At 46.4% G+C, this 14,075-nt stretch overlaps 3 protein-coding genes across 3 annotated transcripts; 2 read left to right on the top strand and 1 right to left on the bottom strand.

Annotated features, from left to right (window-relative positions):
* Positions 1-2,788: 2,788 nt before the first annotated feature.
* EDB93DRAFT_1096031 (uncharacterized protein) lies at positions 2,789-3,211 on the top strand (the record flags this gene model as incomplete). The annotated part of the gene is made up of 1 exon (XM_041446750.1): positions 2,789-3,211. The coding sequence occupies one exon, from the start codon at positions 2,789-2,791 to the stop codon at positions 3,209-3,211; it is 423 nt and encodes a 140-aa protein (XP_041301348.1).
* Positions 3,212-4,648: 1,437 nt separating this feature from the next.
* Positions 4,649-5,956, bottom strand: EDB93DRAFT_1256674 (uncharacterized protein; the record flags this gene model as incomplete). Its single annotated transcript, XM_041453983.1, has 8 exons — positions 4,649-4,893; positions 4,942-5,013; positions 5,103-5,258; positions 5,308-5,403; positions 5,462-5,557; positions 5,611-5,706; positions 5,767-5,850; positions 5,899-5,956. The coding sequence occupies 8 exons, from the start codon at positions 5,954-5,956 to the stop codon at positions 4,649-4,651; spliced, it is 903 nt and encodes a 300-aa protein (XP_041301347.1).
* Positions 5,957-6,212: 256 nt separating this feature from the next.
* Positions 6,213-8,153, top strand: EDB93DRAFT_1256673 (uncharacterized protein; the record flags this gene model as incomplete). Its single annotated transcript, XM_041453982.1, has 7 exons — positions 6,213-6,350; positions 6,404-6,871; positions 6,917-7,036; positions 7,089-7,199; positions 7,268-7,586; positions 7,641-7,681; positions 7,734-8,153. 7 exons carry the CDS (start codon positions 6,213-6,215, stop codon positions 8,151-8,153), a joined length of 1,617 nt encoding a protein of 538 aa, XP_041301346.1.
* Positions 8,154-14,075: the final 5,922 nt, after the last annotated feature.

Here is a 14,075-nt window from a genome sequence, read left to right as displayed (position 1 = left end):
CAAGTTATAGTCCCCTTTGTTCAAGCGATCTTGAACATATATTGTATATTTGAGACCATTGTCTCACAGTCAGGTGTCCATAGACCAAGCAATCTTGGTCATATTTCATATATTTGAGACCACGTCTCACTAGTTCCACTATCCAAGTCCAGAGCCTAGAAGGAGATTTCCTAGGCAAATACATTCCAGAAACCGAATTATGTGTCTAGAAGCTTATTCCTAGACAAGAGATTTGAGTTTCAATAAAGAAAAGTAAAGCTCCGGCTAGATTGATCTTGACAAAGATTAGTTTAGCGAGCCTCCCAAGAACTCACATGTTATCTACCACGAAATAGGAAAAGTCGTAGACCGTGTTAATCGAGGACTGGCAAGCAGTCTTATCCAAAGTGTAATTGTGGTGTCATTACATTTACACGACTTTATATAAGACCTTCGGTTATTAAGACATCACGCCACAAACCGATGCCAGGAATGATGGTCAATTCTGGTACCATTTCAAGAAATCGGCTTCGATCCACCTGAACCCGAAGGTGCTTGTTGTATTGACAGTTGATGTCATAAAAGGTGACAGCCCTGGTAATGCCTTCCATGTTGTGCTGGGCAGCCTCGCAAAGGGCGTAATCCATGTTCATTTGTCTGCAAACGATGCATGATCAACTCGTGAATGTAGAACTTCATGTTCGGCTTGCCTTTCGCCTTTCTGAAAATTGACCATCGCATGAGGCACAAAGCAGCCATGGCGGGCACAAGCAACTCCCCCGATACCTGTCGACTCCAGCTTGTGCCGAGTCGCATTTGCTTGATTTACTGCCCGGTGATTGTTGCAGCTAGATTTTTCCAAAGTGTCAGCAGCCTCTGTAAGATGCGCTTTATACCTGTCCTTTCCCACCATGAACCCCAGCCCATCTGCAAGCCATACTTCATCAAATGGCTTGATGGGATGCAAGTGTTTGGCTTTGAAATTACCGTCCATCACAAATGACCGGGTATATTTCCAGCTTGGAGTTCTTATCATCACTTAGGTCACTTAAGTATGAAACTAGACTCACTCATCAAGTGTTTCATTCCCTGACAAGGATATGTTGATCCCAGGCTGAGGACATGTCGGGCAAAACAATGTGAGATCTCCGGCATTCGGGGTGTTGGAACGATGACCGAAGCCATGCCATTTCATGGTCTTCAACTGCCTCCACTGTCGAGCGACTCTCATGAGCTCTCTGTATCAGTCCTTGCCAAGTGCCTTGTCAATATAATGTCCTTTAGATGAAGGAGATATATAATTACCGGAACAAGGTGAGGAAACATGCTGGAGGTCCTTCGCCGAAGCTTGCTGTAATAGTTCATTGTGGAGGTGCCGCATTCTAGGTTGTCTAATAGAAAATTGTCGAGCACTCTGAAGGTGAACACAGTCTTCGGTTTGTTGAATGATGCAGGGAAAAATCCATGTCAAAACATTTGAATGTCCAGACTCATGGCATTTGGACAATCGCAGCATCGAACCTTGAGGCGATGAACTCCGGACTTGTTGACGATGACCATGGTGTTTTCCTTAGGCTGGAACTCTGGTCCCAACACGGATGGTAGATCTTCAGGCTCAAGCTGGTCCTCAGGTTCGTCTCCTTCGAACAAATCCCACCTATTTGTGAGTGCAGGACATTCTTTGCCATCATGACCGAGGTGTATGACGAGTCCGACATGAGCGAGACAACTTTGCTCGAAGAAATGACCATTCCATTGACTGATCCAGTGGAAAGGATTGCGATGATGTTGACTCCTGCAACATCCCGTGCAATAGAGTGGCTCCCCAAGACAATCTTGACATTTGTAGACCCCATCCTGGTCGCAGACGATGCATCTCCTATCTTCTGGAGGAGCTTCTCGATCCAGGAGGTAATGCAGATATGATTCCTGCCTTGGGAGCCATTACCTCAGGTAGTCATTCTGGCTCTGCATTTGTTATACTTAGCAATGTTTGAACGACACTCCAATGGTTTACATTCACTTGCCATTGTTTTTGGAAGCTGCAAAGGCTCGAATGAGCCTTGGTCTTGCTCATAAGTATTATCAGGACAGTCTTCCCAAGTAGGTGGTGCCGGAACAGGCTGAAGTGTTGGTGATTCCGGGGGAGAGTTAGGCATGGACCTGTAGGCATGTCGTCTTGCGCTTGCAAGCGGGACCTTGACCCAAGTTTTCCTACCTTTTCTGCCCCTTGCTTCTACCCTGTGTGATTTTTGCAGCAGGGGTGCATAGACCTATCTTCATCTTATTTTTGAATGTTGCAAGAACAGCATTAGCTCAGGAAGGTCGCACGAATTGTTATTCCAATGCTATGTTTGTGCAGTATTGGTTGTTCATTACAAATTTATTTCCATTAATGGCATCATGTCCGATATGGGTTGATTAACCAACTGTTAGGCTTTGGTCAAAGTTGAACTTCGAACCAATATTAATTACGCCTTGCTTACCCTCAGCACATTCACCAATCAGAGTCACCATGGCAAGATCAGGTCATTCCACTCGCTTGTCTCCTGGAAGACATAGGGCACGTCAACCCCAGACACAGAAGCTCACAGAAACCAAAATTTCCGAGCTGAAGAACTACCTTCCTGAGTGGACTTCTGCAAAAAGGAGCGAGAAGCTGGGCAGTTTTCACTGCAATTGCCAGGGCTGCCAGGTTGTTTGCGCCAAAGGTGGACCAAGGACAATGGAAAAAGAGGAAGCAGGTGATACATCCTTGTTGTGATGCGAAACAAAATTTTTAATGTCTTACACTTCCTTCAATGCTCAGATGTACAAGACTTGGTTGTTCAACAACAAGAAAAAGAAGGAAAGGAAGGACATGATAAAGTATGGGAGGAAATGGACGCCTAGGATGGTGATCTACCAGGAGAATCAGGAAGAGGTGCTGAAGAGGATCAAGGATGAGTCCAGGGCAAAGCCAGGAGATCCTGGTATGTTCAAGCATTATCAGGCGGCTGTGAAGAGAGTCATGGCTGAATTGTCCGACGATGAGTTGGAGAAGGCGAAAGAAACCGCTGAAGAATGGTCCAACAACTGTCCTCCTCCCGAGATACAAGCACAGGTCACCTGTAAGAAGGGACCTGCATATATGGAGCACTTTTCGAAGGAGATGTGGAGGCAATGCGGGATGAGAGTGTTTGTGTTGTCAGCTTGGAAGAATGAACAGGGTGAGGTGCTGTTCGGGATGTGAGTGAATTTTACCTGTCATCGCAGATCTTTCAACCCAATATATTTCACGCAGGCACGATGATAACGAGGCATTAGGAGATGGGGACAGCTTCATGAAGACAAAGGACTGGGAGGACATCGAGCCGGTGTGGCAGGAGTACTGCCAGGAACAGTTCGGTGAGTGTTTAAACTGTTGATACCCGGAGGGGTGTGTTGATGGTCTCTGTGATAGGTGCCGGAGCACGGGAAGGTGGCTGACAGATGAAGGGAGGTCGCAAGAGAATCCGAAAACCAGCCTTCGAGCTCGACACTGACGAGGATGGGATGCTGTTGCTTCCGGATATCACTGAAACAAAACTCGAGGAGAAGAAGGCCATAGTCAGGGCTTTTCTCACATCTCACTATCGTGAGTCAATCCTTGCTACATCCGGGACATTGTTGAATGCATCGACATAGGGATTTGTTCGGGGATCGACAAGGCAGTAGTGCCATGGAGTGCCATCCTTCAATGCCAGGATGACTTTGTGTCACGAAGATATCTTCCAGCAGGATGTCGACTTGAAGGAGCCTTCCAAGTTGCAAAATTGGGACACAATGGCCCTCCTCAATTTCTGGTATGCTCAGCAGGAGAAAGGCGAAGGATCAACATTCACGTTCAAAGCATGGAAGAACAAAGATGGCAACATGGTAGCATCGGTCGTATCAGGCGGGTTGCCTTCCCATCGGATGGGTAAAGTCAAAAACATGCAAAGGGTAATCATCCGAAGCCCTAGGGATTCAACCTCTGAACCCAACAGTAATTTTGGGAATGACACTCATCATACGGATGATGATGATGATGATGATAATGACTCGGCTGATGGTAGATCACCGAAAAAGAGAACCAGAACCGGAGAAGGTCCTTCATCATCACATGCAGAGACAGCAATCCCACCATCAATTCCGAAGCCTTGCCCCGTTAAGCCGGTGAAATGTGGTGCACTGCTGACATTGCAAATGGGAGACCTCCTGGCAGGGTTAACCAACGGCAACACTGGTGAGGTTGATGATGATGTTGCAATGGAAGGGAGGAAAACATCGCTGGCTCCGAAAAGGATGCAGGGAAAGAAAGCAGTGATTGAGCCATCGGCGAGGACCACCTGGAGTAAGTCGACGCCAAAGCCATTCGACAGTACTTCTCGGGTGACAAGAGCGAGGGGAAGGAAGTGATGTACTTATCCCACACTGTCTCCCATTATGTACATATCCATGTCATGCAATGGGAAGTAGGTTATTAGTGCACTGGACTTGAAACATGGACCCAGTGATTGATACTCAGGCCTCGGTAGTCCTTGGATAGTGAATAAATTGGAAATGGGAGTTCCATACATCCATAATTAAGTAGTTTACATGACGTGAGTGGGTTCATAAACATTCAAAAGTTCACAGGTAATTTGTCTACTAACAGAAATTGTGTAATTTACATTTGAATTTGATCTTCAAACCTAAGAATGAGGGAATCTAATACCTTGAGCATTTCGGAAGTCAAACATTCAGCTCTTTGCAGCCTCCAGAGGTCTTCATCAGCTCTTCTGAGTTTGTCAGATGTTTCTGCCCAGGCAGTTTGGAATGGTCTCTCAGCCTTGAGTAGTTGTTGGATGGATGGGTCAGGAATATGTCTGTGTTGCTGTTTGTAATCCCAGACCCGATCTTGAATGGATTGAACTAAGAGACAAATTAGCAGAAAGATAAATGATTATATCAGATACTCACTGCCCGTGTGATTGTAAGACTCAAATGGCCGGAGATCCCGGACCATGGCAAGCAATTCTTCATAAGTGACATCTGGGTGTGGCAAATCACATTCGGGAGATTTTGCCATTGTTTGGGAGATGAATTAAGTAAGGAAACCTGGATGGTAGGGAGAAACCTACATGCCCTGGATACTACTGGTGCACCTGAGACCTCACTATCTGAATCAGCATGCTCCTGCTTCACCTCACAGTCGATCAGATCATCTTCAGGGCCTAAATACATGTCTGGGTGAATGGGGGAACCCGGTTGATCAGGTTGGGCCGGAAGAGATTTATCTGTAAGGGTTTAGTGAACAGGGATGGTGAGATGTTTTGATTGACAGACCGTGGAATTCTGGCATAAAATCTTCATCAGGCCCGAGGTACAGGTCAGGGTGGATGGGTACATCTGGGTGATAAGGTTGGGCCGGAGGTGATGGATCTGTCAGGCTTTAGTAACCAGGGATGGCCGGACTTTCTATTTCAATCGATGAACATACCCGGGATCTCAGTCATAATATCTTCATCAGGCCCGAGGTAGAGATCCGGGTGGATGGCTAGACCCAGCATATCAGGTTGGGCCGGAAGTGACTGATCTGCAAGATTTTCATGTCAACATGCATTGTTAGATGATTTAAATAATACTCACCGTGCATCCCAGCCATCAGGTCATCCTCAGGCCCGAGGTATAGGTCCGGGTGAACCGGGAGGCCTGGTTGATCACATTGAGCTGGAGATGAATGATCTGTGAGATTTGAGTGACCATGGATGATTAGATGGTCATCATATCAATTGATAAACTCACCGGAAATTGAAGAAAAGACCTCCAGACCATTGGATGACACAGAACATGATTCTGGGTCATCAGCCGGCTCAAGATTTAATTGATCTGAGGATGTCCGGTAAATTGATAAGGTATGATGGATGTTGAACATACCTGTTGACATCTGGGACACGGTTGATTCATCCACATCCATTGAATCTAACTGTAGCATGGGAGTTCATATTCTGTGAGGAACTGATCAACTGATTCACTGATTATTGATAACTTCAAAGTTGAACACAAGGCACCGGCAATTGCCGAAAGTTGAATCACGACCAAACAAGGACAAACAATCAATGAAATTTTACATTGTTAATCACTGATCTTGTTTTTACTGAAACATCATCCTTGTGATAACTGATTTCAACCTGAATATAACTTGATTTCTACCTGATCTCAACACTTTCAACACTTTCAATTGAAATACCATGTCTACTCCAGTTGACACCTCTTTGACCAGCCTCAAGGAAATCACTGCCAAGATCATGGCCATCATCACCGGCGCTTGGCAGCTTCCTCCAGGCCACAGCCATTTTTCTCTGACAACCCAGGTCAGTACACTTGTGGTATGTAGCATTGTCATATTCTCTCCCCTTCATTTTTTTCATCACCCAGGTAGGCCGATGCGATCCAGCAATATGGGAGTGGTCCCTACCTTCCAGGTCTTGTGTGTTCATGCTTGAGGGAGTTAATTCGTGTTCAGGGCATGACTCCTCAGGTCTGGCCCAACTGGCACAGCAAGGTTCTTGCTTGGGAGGAGTTAGGTGATCACACCTTTGATCTCCCAGTCGTGTCCGGTCCTTCAGTAGGTCCAATTCCTGTGGATCTTCCACCCTCGCCTGTCATCGCCAGGCCTTCTACCAACCCTGCCTCCGAGTCCTGGGAGAAGGGAAAAGGTAAGGCAGTTGTCCCGGACCCAGAACCAGAATTGGAAGGAAGTCGGAAGAGGAAGTCTCCAATGATTCTGGCACTTCCCTCCCAACCCCCAAAGTCCGCTATGAAGACTCGGAAGCGGGCGAAGACCACCGGCCTTGCCAAATTCAAGGTGTTTGTTGAGTTAGAAGATGAGGAGGACTTGGTCACTCAGGTATGTCCTCTGGTTCATTGTTTCATTGTCTTACTCATTTTGTAGCCGATTTCATGTGGGGTTCCAGAGGTCGTCCTCCCCCGGCTCTCCCCAGATGTTGCAAGGACGTCCGGATCACCTCGGTCACCCTGGAGCCCAAAGAAGAAACCCTTTGGGCCTGCTACAGTAAGTCACACTTTTGCATCCAACACTCAGGTGAGTCCTTACAATGTGCCAGGCAATTGCTGGCAAACGTCCGGAGGTCATCGAGCCCCCTCAGGCAACTCCCGAACCTCCAGTAGAGGTGCCCCCAGTCATTGATGCAGGTGATATACTCATTCCCGGACCCGTAAGTACACCATTGAGACTTGGTGTGTCTATGAGATGGAATGGCCCTGCGCAACTCGATTTGACAAGAGGACCGGCGCCCCATGCATGTCCTGCATCTACTGCACCACCAAGAAGATCAAGTGCATCTCCATGAGTATGGGAACCCCGCTGAAACACGTTCGAGGTCAATCCGTCACCTGGACCACCAGGAGGACCAGATCCAGGACCCCTTCCAAAGCTCCCTCCAAAGCTCCAGCTGCCTTGCAAACCACCGGCCGGACGCGGAGTCAATCTCGGGTCTCTTCCGTCACTCCCGGTCCATCTGGTGCCCAAACACCAAAGGTGCAAACACATGGTCACAGCAAGACTGTCACTGCTGCCAAGGAACCTACACCTGCACCAGCTCGTAAGTCACCCAAATTTTCTATGTCCATCTGACATAATGTTCCACCTGTAGCAGTCCCATCTTTGACTTCCGGAGTTCCTCGTTCGGCACTCGATGTGCCAATGCCGGATTTGCATGCCATGGAAATGGCAATTTGGGAGGGTGCAGCTCGAGGAGCGTGTTGTTGAGCAGGATGCTAAGATTGACACCCTGCAATGCCTTCAACACAAAATCATCCTCCGGCACCCAACATTTCCACTTCCGGACGCCCAAGGTGATGCAACATCATTTTTGCTTCATCAACCTGTCCCTCCGGCCATGTCAACCCCCGCATCTGCACTTCCTCCTCTCATTGACCTGTCTATGGAAGGGATGGAGCCCAACCCCCCCAACCTCCAGGATGAGTCTGCCATTGACAGACTCATATTTGAGCTCAACCAAATTCATCCTGAGGTTTCACAGATGCCCGGCGAAATTGTGAAACCAGATGATCCAGGCAATCTTTTCCCAGAGTATGATTCAGTTGAAGAGATGGATGTTCAAGTGAAGGGTGAACCTTCTGGTGAGGATGTTGACATGACTACATAATTAATTAGTCATAGATGTATATGCAATGTTTTCAATCAATGTTACCTTTGTTATCAGTGACTTATCTATTCACCGAGTGCCGAGACCCGAGGCCTGAATCCTGCAACTCAAAACGAGTGGAAGACTAAATGTTACAAAATTGTTGACATGAAAGTGTAACTCCCAGAACACCAAAATCCAAAACTCAATGGTTGAATCACTGAGTACCAAGTACCGAGTGCTGAGTGCCAATGCCTGAAGCCCGAGGCTTGCAACAGAACACTGGACACAATACACCATATGGTATTTCTTACAAATTTCACGGAGGTCCCATCGCAAAACCACAAAACTTATCAGTGACTTATTGATTCACCAAGTGCCAAGACCCAAGACCCGAATGCCAAGTGCTGAGGCTCGAAGTCCGAAACACGAAATGAGTGGAAACGCACATTTCGCAAAATTGTTAACATGGAAATATTAGATTGTCTTCAACAGTTTGCCAGAAGTCATTTTCCGATCCCCAAGCCCAAAACATGAAACCCAGAAAACCCATAGAACTCATTACAGGTTTTCTGGGTTTCGGGTTTCGGACTCGGGGATCGGCAAAGGACTTCCAGCAAACTGTTGAAGACAATCTAATATTTCCATGTTAACAATTTTGCGAAATGTGCGTTTCCACTCATTTCGTGTTTCGGACTTCAAGCCTCGGCACTTGGCATTCGGGTCTCGGGTCTTGGCACTCGGCGAATCAATAAGTCACTGATAAGTTTCATGGTTTTGCGATGGGACCTCCGTGAAATTTGTAAGAAATACCATATGGTGTATTGTGTCCAGTGGTCTGTTGTGAGCCCCGGGCTTCGGGCTTTGGCACTCGGCACTCAGCATTTGGGTCTCAGGTCTTGGCACTCGGTGAATCAATAAGTCACTGATAAGTTTTGTGGTTTGGTGATGGGACCTCCATGAAATTTGTAAGAAATACCATATGGTGTATTGTGTCCAGTGTTGTGTTTTGAGCCTCGGGTTTTGGGCATCGGCACTCGGCACTCGGTACTCGGTACTCAGTGATTCAACCATTGAGTTTTGGATTTTGGTGTTCTGGGAGTTACACTTTCATGTCAACAATTTTGCAACATTTAGTCTTCCACTCGTTTCAAGTTGCAGGTTTCAGGCCTTGGCACTCGGTGAATCAATAAGTCAATGATGAATTCCAGGGTTTTAGGATTGGCACGTGGTGAATTTTGTAAGAAATTCCATATTGTGTATTGCTTCCAGCCTCAGGTTTCGCGGCTCGTGTTTCAGGCTTCAGCACTCAGCACTAGGTGATTCAATCAGTCAGTGGTAACACTTTCAGTTTTGCAGTTTGGCTCTCGGCACTCAGTGATATGTCTCAGGACATCGATATTTCACACATTCCTGCGAGTATCTAGTGTCCAGTCTGGAGCTTCCGGTCATCAAGTGTCCGGAATTCGAGACAGTGATTTCTCGTTGAAAAATGGATGTTGTACCATGGGATTCAATTTTCGGGTGTTGGGACTTGGCGATCCGTGCATGTCAGACAAGTGCTTTATATATCTATATAGTAAACCAATACCTTGGCCTATATGTCTACACAATATCTCCCTACCTCGGCCCACCAGTCTATATCATAAATAATTTCCTGCACTCTCGGCCCACCTGTCAATATAATAAATGTTTTACCGCTTGCTCGGCCCACCCATCTACAAAATTATTCTGTACATCGGCCCACCTGGCTATACAATGTACCTTTACATCAGCCCACCCATCTACAAAATGATTCCTATACATCGGCCCACCTGTCTATACAATGTACCTTTACATTGGCCCACCCATCTATATAATAATGATTGCCTCTCATCTCCCTTCAGCCTAGCTGTCTATAATATACATGTCCATCCTACTGTACATATTCCCCGGATGGGCCCACCCATCTCCATCGGTAAAAATATTCATCCCGGCCCATCCAACATCATCGAGCATATATATAACATTGGCATAGATGGGCCCACCCATCAACATTGGAAATAATATTCCCTCCAGCCCATCCGTCAACATCGGGGATATACATCACATCGGCCCATAGTCCACTGGCCCGTCTTATACGGGATATTATGTAGGTCGGGTGACCCGTATAATATGGAATTTGTCACTGAAGGGGCTCTTCTTGCCCTTTGGACTCCATGATAAACTCATCTCAGATCAAGGACCACAGTTTGCATCTAAGTTCTCTAAAGAACTCGGGAGACTGTTGGACTATGAAGTCGCACTCTCCACAGCCTATCACCCTCAAACCGATGGACAAACAGAACGACTAAACCAGGAACTTGAAACCTACCTCCGGATCTATTGCCGATCAAACCCTGAAACATGGGTAAAGCATATACCTATGGCAGAATTTGTGCATAACCACAGAAAGCACAATGCACAGAATGCATCCCCGTTCTTCCTCATGATGGGCTATGAGCCTAGAGGCATCACCTACTCCTTTCCACCATCCGATATACCGGCGGCCAAGGACTGCGTCACCAACCTCCAGAAAATAAGAGAAGAAGTGGTATCCTGTCACAATATTGCTATGCAACGAATGGCAGAAAGATCGCATAGGAAGAAGTATGAACCCTGGAAGATAGGGGACAAGGTTTGGCTATCAGCCAAGCATTTGTTGATGCACCTACCATTGAAGAAGCTTGCGCCAAAACAATACGGCCCCTTTACTGTTACCAAGGTGCTATCCCCTATCACTTTCACACTCCAACTCCCAGAACAGTGGAAAGTTCACCCTACGTTCCATGCATCCGAATTATCCTCCTATCAGGAGACAGAGATACACAGTCCAAATTTCATCGAACCCTCACCTGACATTATCAATGGGGTTGAGGAGTACGAAGTTGAAGTGATCCTCATGCACAAAGGAACAGCAGCACACCGTCACTATCTAGTATCCTGGAAAGGATACTCTTCTGCCAGCAATGAATGGCTCAAAGAAACAGATTTAGAGAATTCCCAGACACTTCTTCAAGCATATAAGAAGAAAGCGAAACTCGCTTGAACATCATCAACCTGTTATCCATCCAAGTAACATGTCCATTACCCCCTCCACTCATCGCTCAACTCTTGAAGAACAATTTATCCTTGATGAAAACTCCTCCCTCGCATCCTCGATACCCGACCCCTCATCTTCAGAGGATTCCGACTCCTCGCTTGCATCCTCTCTTTATTTCCAAGTCATTGATCATATTGAAGGAGACACGCTCTTTGAAGCAACAATACTATCTCAGCAACACGCCATCGAATTGGACAAAATCCTTCTCAGACGCCCCACTAGAAGTGCTGCGGTTATCTCAGCCATCATCAACATCATCAGAACCACGCACCTGATTGAACTATCAGCAAACATAATCCCGGGCACATCTGCCCAAGAAAGTCATGAAATCATTCACTGTCAGAGATGCATCCATTCCACAGCGCTTCAGCTTCTTCCTGATAGCCTTAGGACTGATCTCCTATCAGTTATACACATCATTGCCAACAGAACCGCGACTCAAGTCACTCGCCTGCCTTCTCCTCCTCCTGCTTATCCCGACACTCAGTCACAAAATCATAACCCTTCTCCCATTCCGATCCCAGTCAGATCACCGCAACCTCAGGTTGCCACCAGAGGGGGGAGACCCCCCAGAAACTGCTCTGTACACTCCAAAGGAAAGCAATGTGCAAGGGGAAGAAGCGCATCCCCTGAACCACAAACTGTCAAGGTCATAGATCTCACCTCTCCTTCTCCTCCTCCTGCCACTATGATCAAGAAACCATCTTTTGACAACATCAAGTGTCGTATCTGTAGCCAGTACGGACACCGTCATAAGAATTGCCTGCAATATGCTTGCATGGTGTGCCACGCCTTGGCTCCTGGACACCTCTCGGTCTACTGCAAAGACCTCAAAGGCACTTACCCACTCCCCATTGTCTATACCGACAATGGATTTTATGAAGCCCTCTGGAACTGGGAGGCAGATCAACGAGCATTCTATGAGCAAGAATGCGAACAGGCTGATGAAGACTACCGCTGTCAATCCAGCTCCACCATGGACATTGACGAGTTCAATAATGCAGACACCGACCTAGTCTATTATGATGATGCAAGGTTGGATAGTTGTTGAAGTCAGAGACTTCAACAGTTACACCAGGGTAATGTGACAATAACATTTAGCCCTACTTATTTTTCCTTTCTGTAACCATAGCGCCGACTCTAGATTCATCTAGACCCAGCTATTCTCTTCTAAAGCGGGCTGTCTGCACTTCCTTTCTTCTTTGTAACTTGACTACTATCATGTGTAGCATGATTGTTTCACCTATCTTTGCTATCTTGATAGGTTGTACTATTTCCCTATCTTTGTTACCTTTCTTGAACACGGCTGCACCACTCCTTGTTACCTATATAAACCCCATGTACAACAGTAGTATTCCTTAACTTAATCTACTGGGTTTTCCCCTTGAATCCTGTTCTATAAGGTCTCCACCCTTATAGTCTGATATCTGAATCTAAGACAGTCACTCACTGTCTTAGCCTGAACCCTTGATAGGCAGAAGTGCTAAAACCACTCGCCGCTGAACCTAGGCAGAAGCCGCCACGCTCACCTAGTGAGAACCCTTGATCCTGAACCCTCCTTGTATTAGGAGTTCAGAACAAGCTGTCAATAAGACTGGTCTATCTTTGACCATTGACAGAAGAACTATCCCAGTCGTAACAAACATCATGTTTTCAACCACATCTCAGTCGGCTGACATCATTTCTGTGATTCATGTGAGCCAAACATCAAAGTGATGGAACCAACATACCCTGCAGCTTGTTCCTGTCTTTTATTATTTATCTCCTCCACACACTGGCTTTGTTTACCAGCCATTAACACTTTGGAGCACCTGTTAGAACCACTGAAGCCATGCCTGATTATTGTGTGTGATAAGCCTGAAACCTTCTTAGATGAAGTACCATGGGAGGCCATCTTGGCAGAGAGGAGTATGGTCCTGTGGGGGAATGGCACAGAATGAGCAGCCTGAGGACAGGCTCAATACAATGGGTGCGGTGGAGAACCTCAACCACAGTGTGGTGTGCTGCATGCAGGAGGGGCTCAATGTTGGTATTGAGAAGGACAGGTAGCAGAGACTCAATGTTGATGTTGAGAATGATGGGCAGCAGAGGCCTGATGTTGACATTGAGAGGAACAAGCAGCAGGGGTCAAATATTTGCATTGAGAGGGAGCTCAATGTTGGCATTGAGCAGAGGCAGGAGGACAGCATCAGTGAGCTCGATGTTGAGGAGACAAAGTTGTGGGAATAGTTTAGATAGCTCGGCTGTATGTTATTAATGTTGATAATACATTAGTTAATACTGTCAGCTGGTTCCAATAATAACTTACAAGGTACAAGGTAAAAGATAATTTGGGGCAGGTTTTAATGCTGGTGTTGGGATTTAATGCAACCAAGGCAAATAATACTTAGTGAGGCACTTGATTGCCCAGTATAGTAATGCTTACTTATTGGGCAACCCGGGTGAATTCACAAGTCCTCTACCTTATTATACTGTAGAGATATGCACTTAGCTTTGACATCATCTGGGTGTGACCAACTGAACCTTAGCTTCGAAGATTTGAAGATGGGTGTGACCTGTGACATGTCAAAAATAGCTTTGAATCAGCACCACTACCAGCTGCTGTCAGCAAGAGCTCACAGCTGATGGTGATGAAGAAAATTTTGGTCATGTAAAGTGAGATGCATGGCAAATGATCAGTACAAGAATTTTTGAGAACATTTTTGCATTTTTTTTCATGTTTTACCGTGTGTCACAATTTACCTTCGATGACTTCAATCTTGTGTGACAGTCACACGAAATCGCTTCGATTCCTTGGACGTGTGACGCTGTGACGAAGCTAA

The sequence above is a fragment of the Suillus bovinus genome, assembly GCF_016758785.1.
Source record: "Suillus bovinus strain UH-Sbo-P2 chromosome Unknown EDB93scaffold_132, whole genome shotgun sequence".
NCBI classification, from domain to species: Eukaryota; Fungi; Basidiomycota; class Agaricomycetes; order Boletales; family Suillaceae; genus Suillus; species Suillus bovinus.
This window is presented reverse-complemented; position numbering and strand designations above follow the sequence as displayed.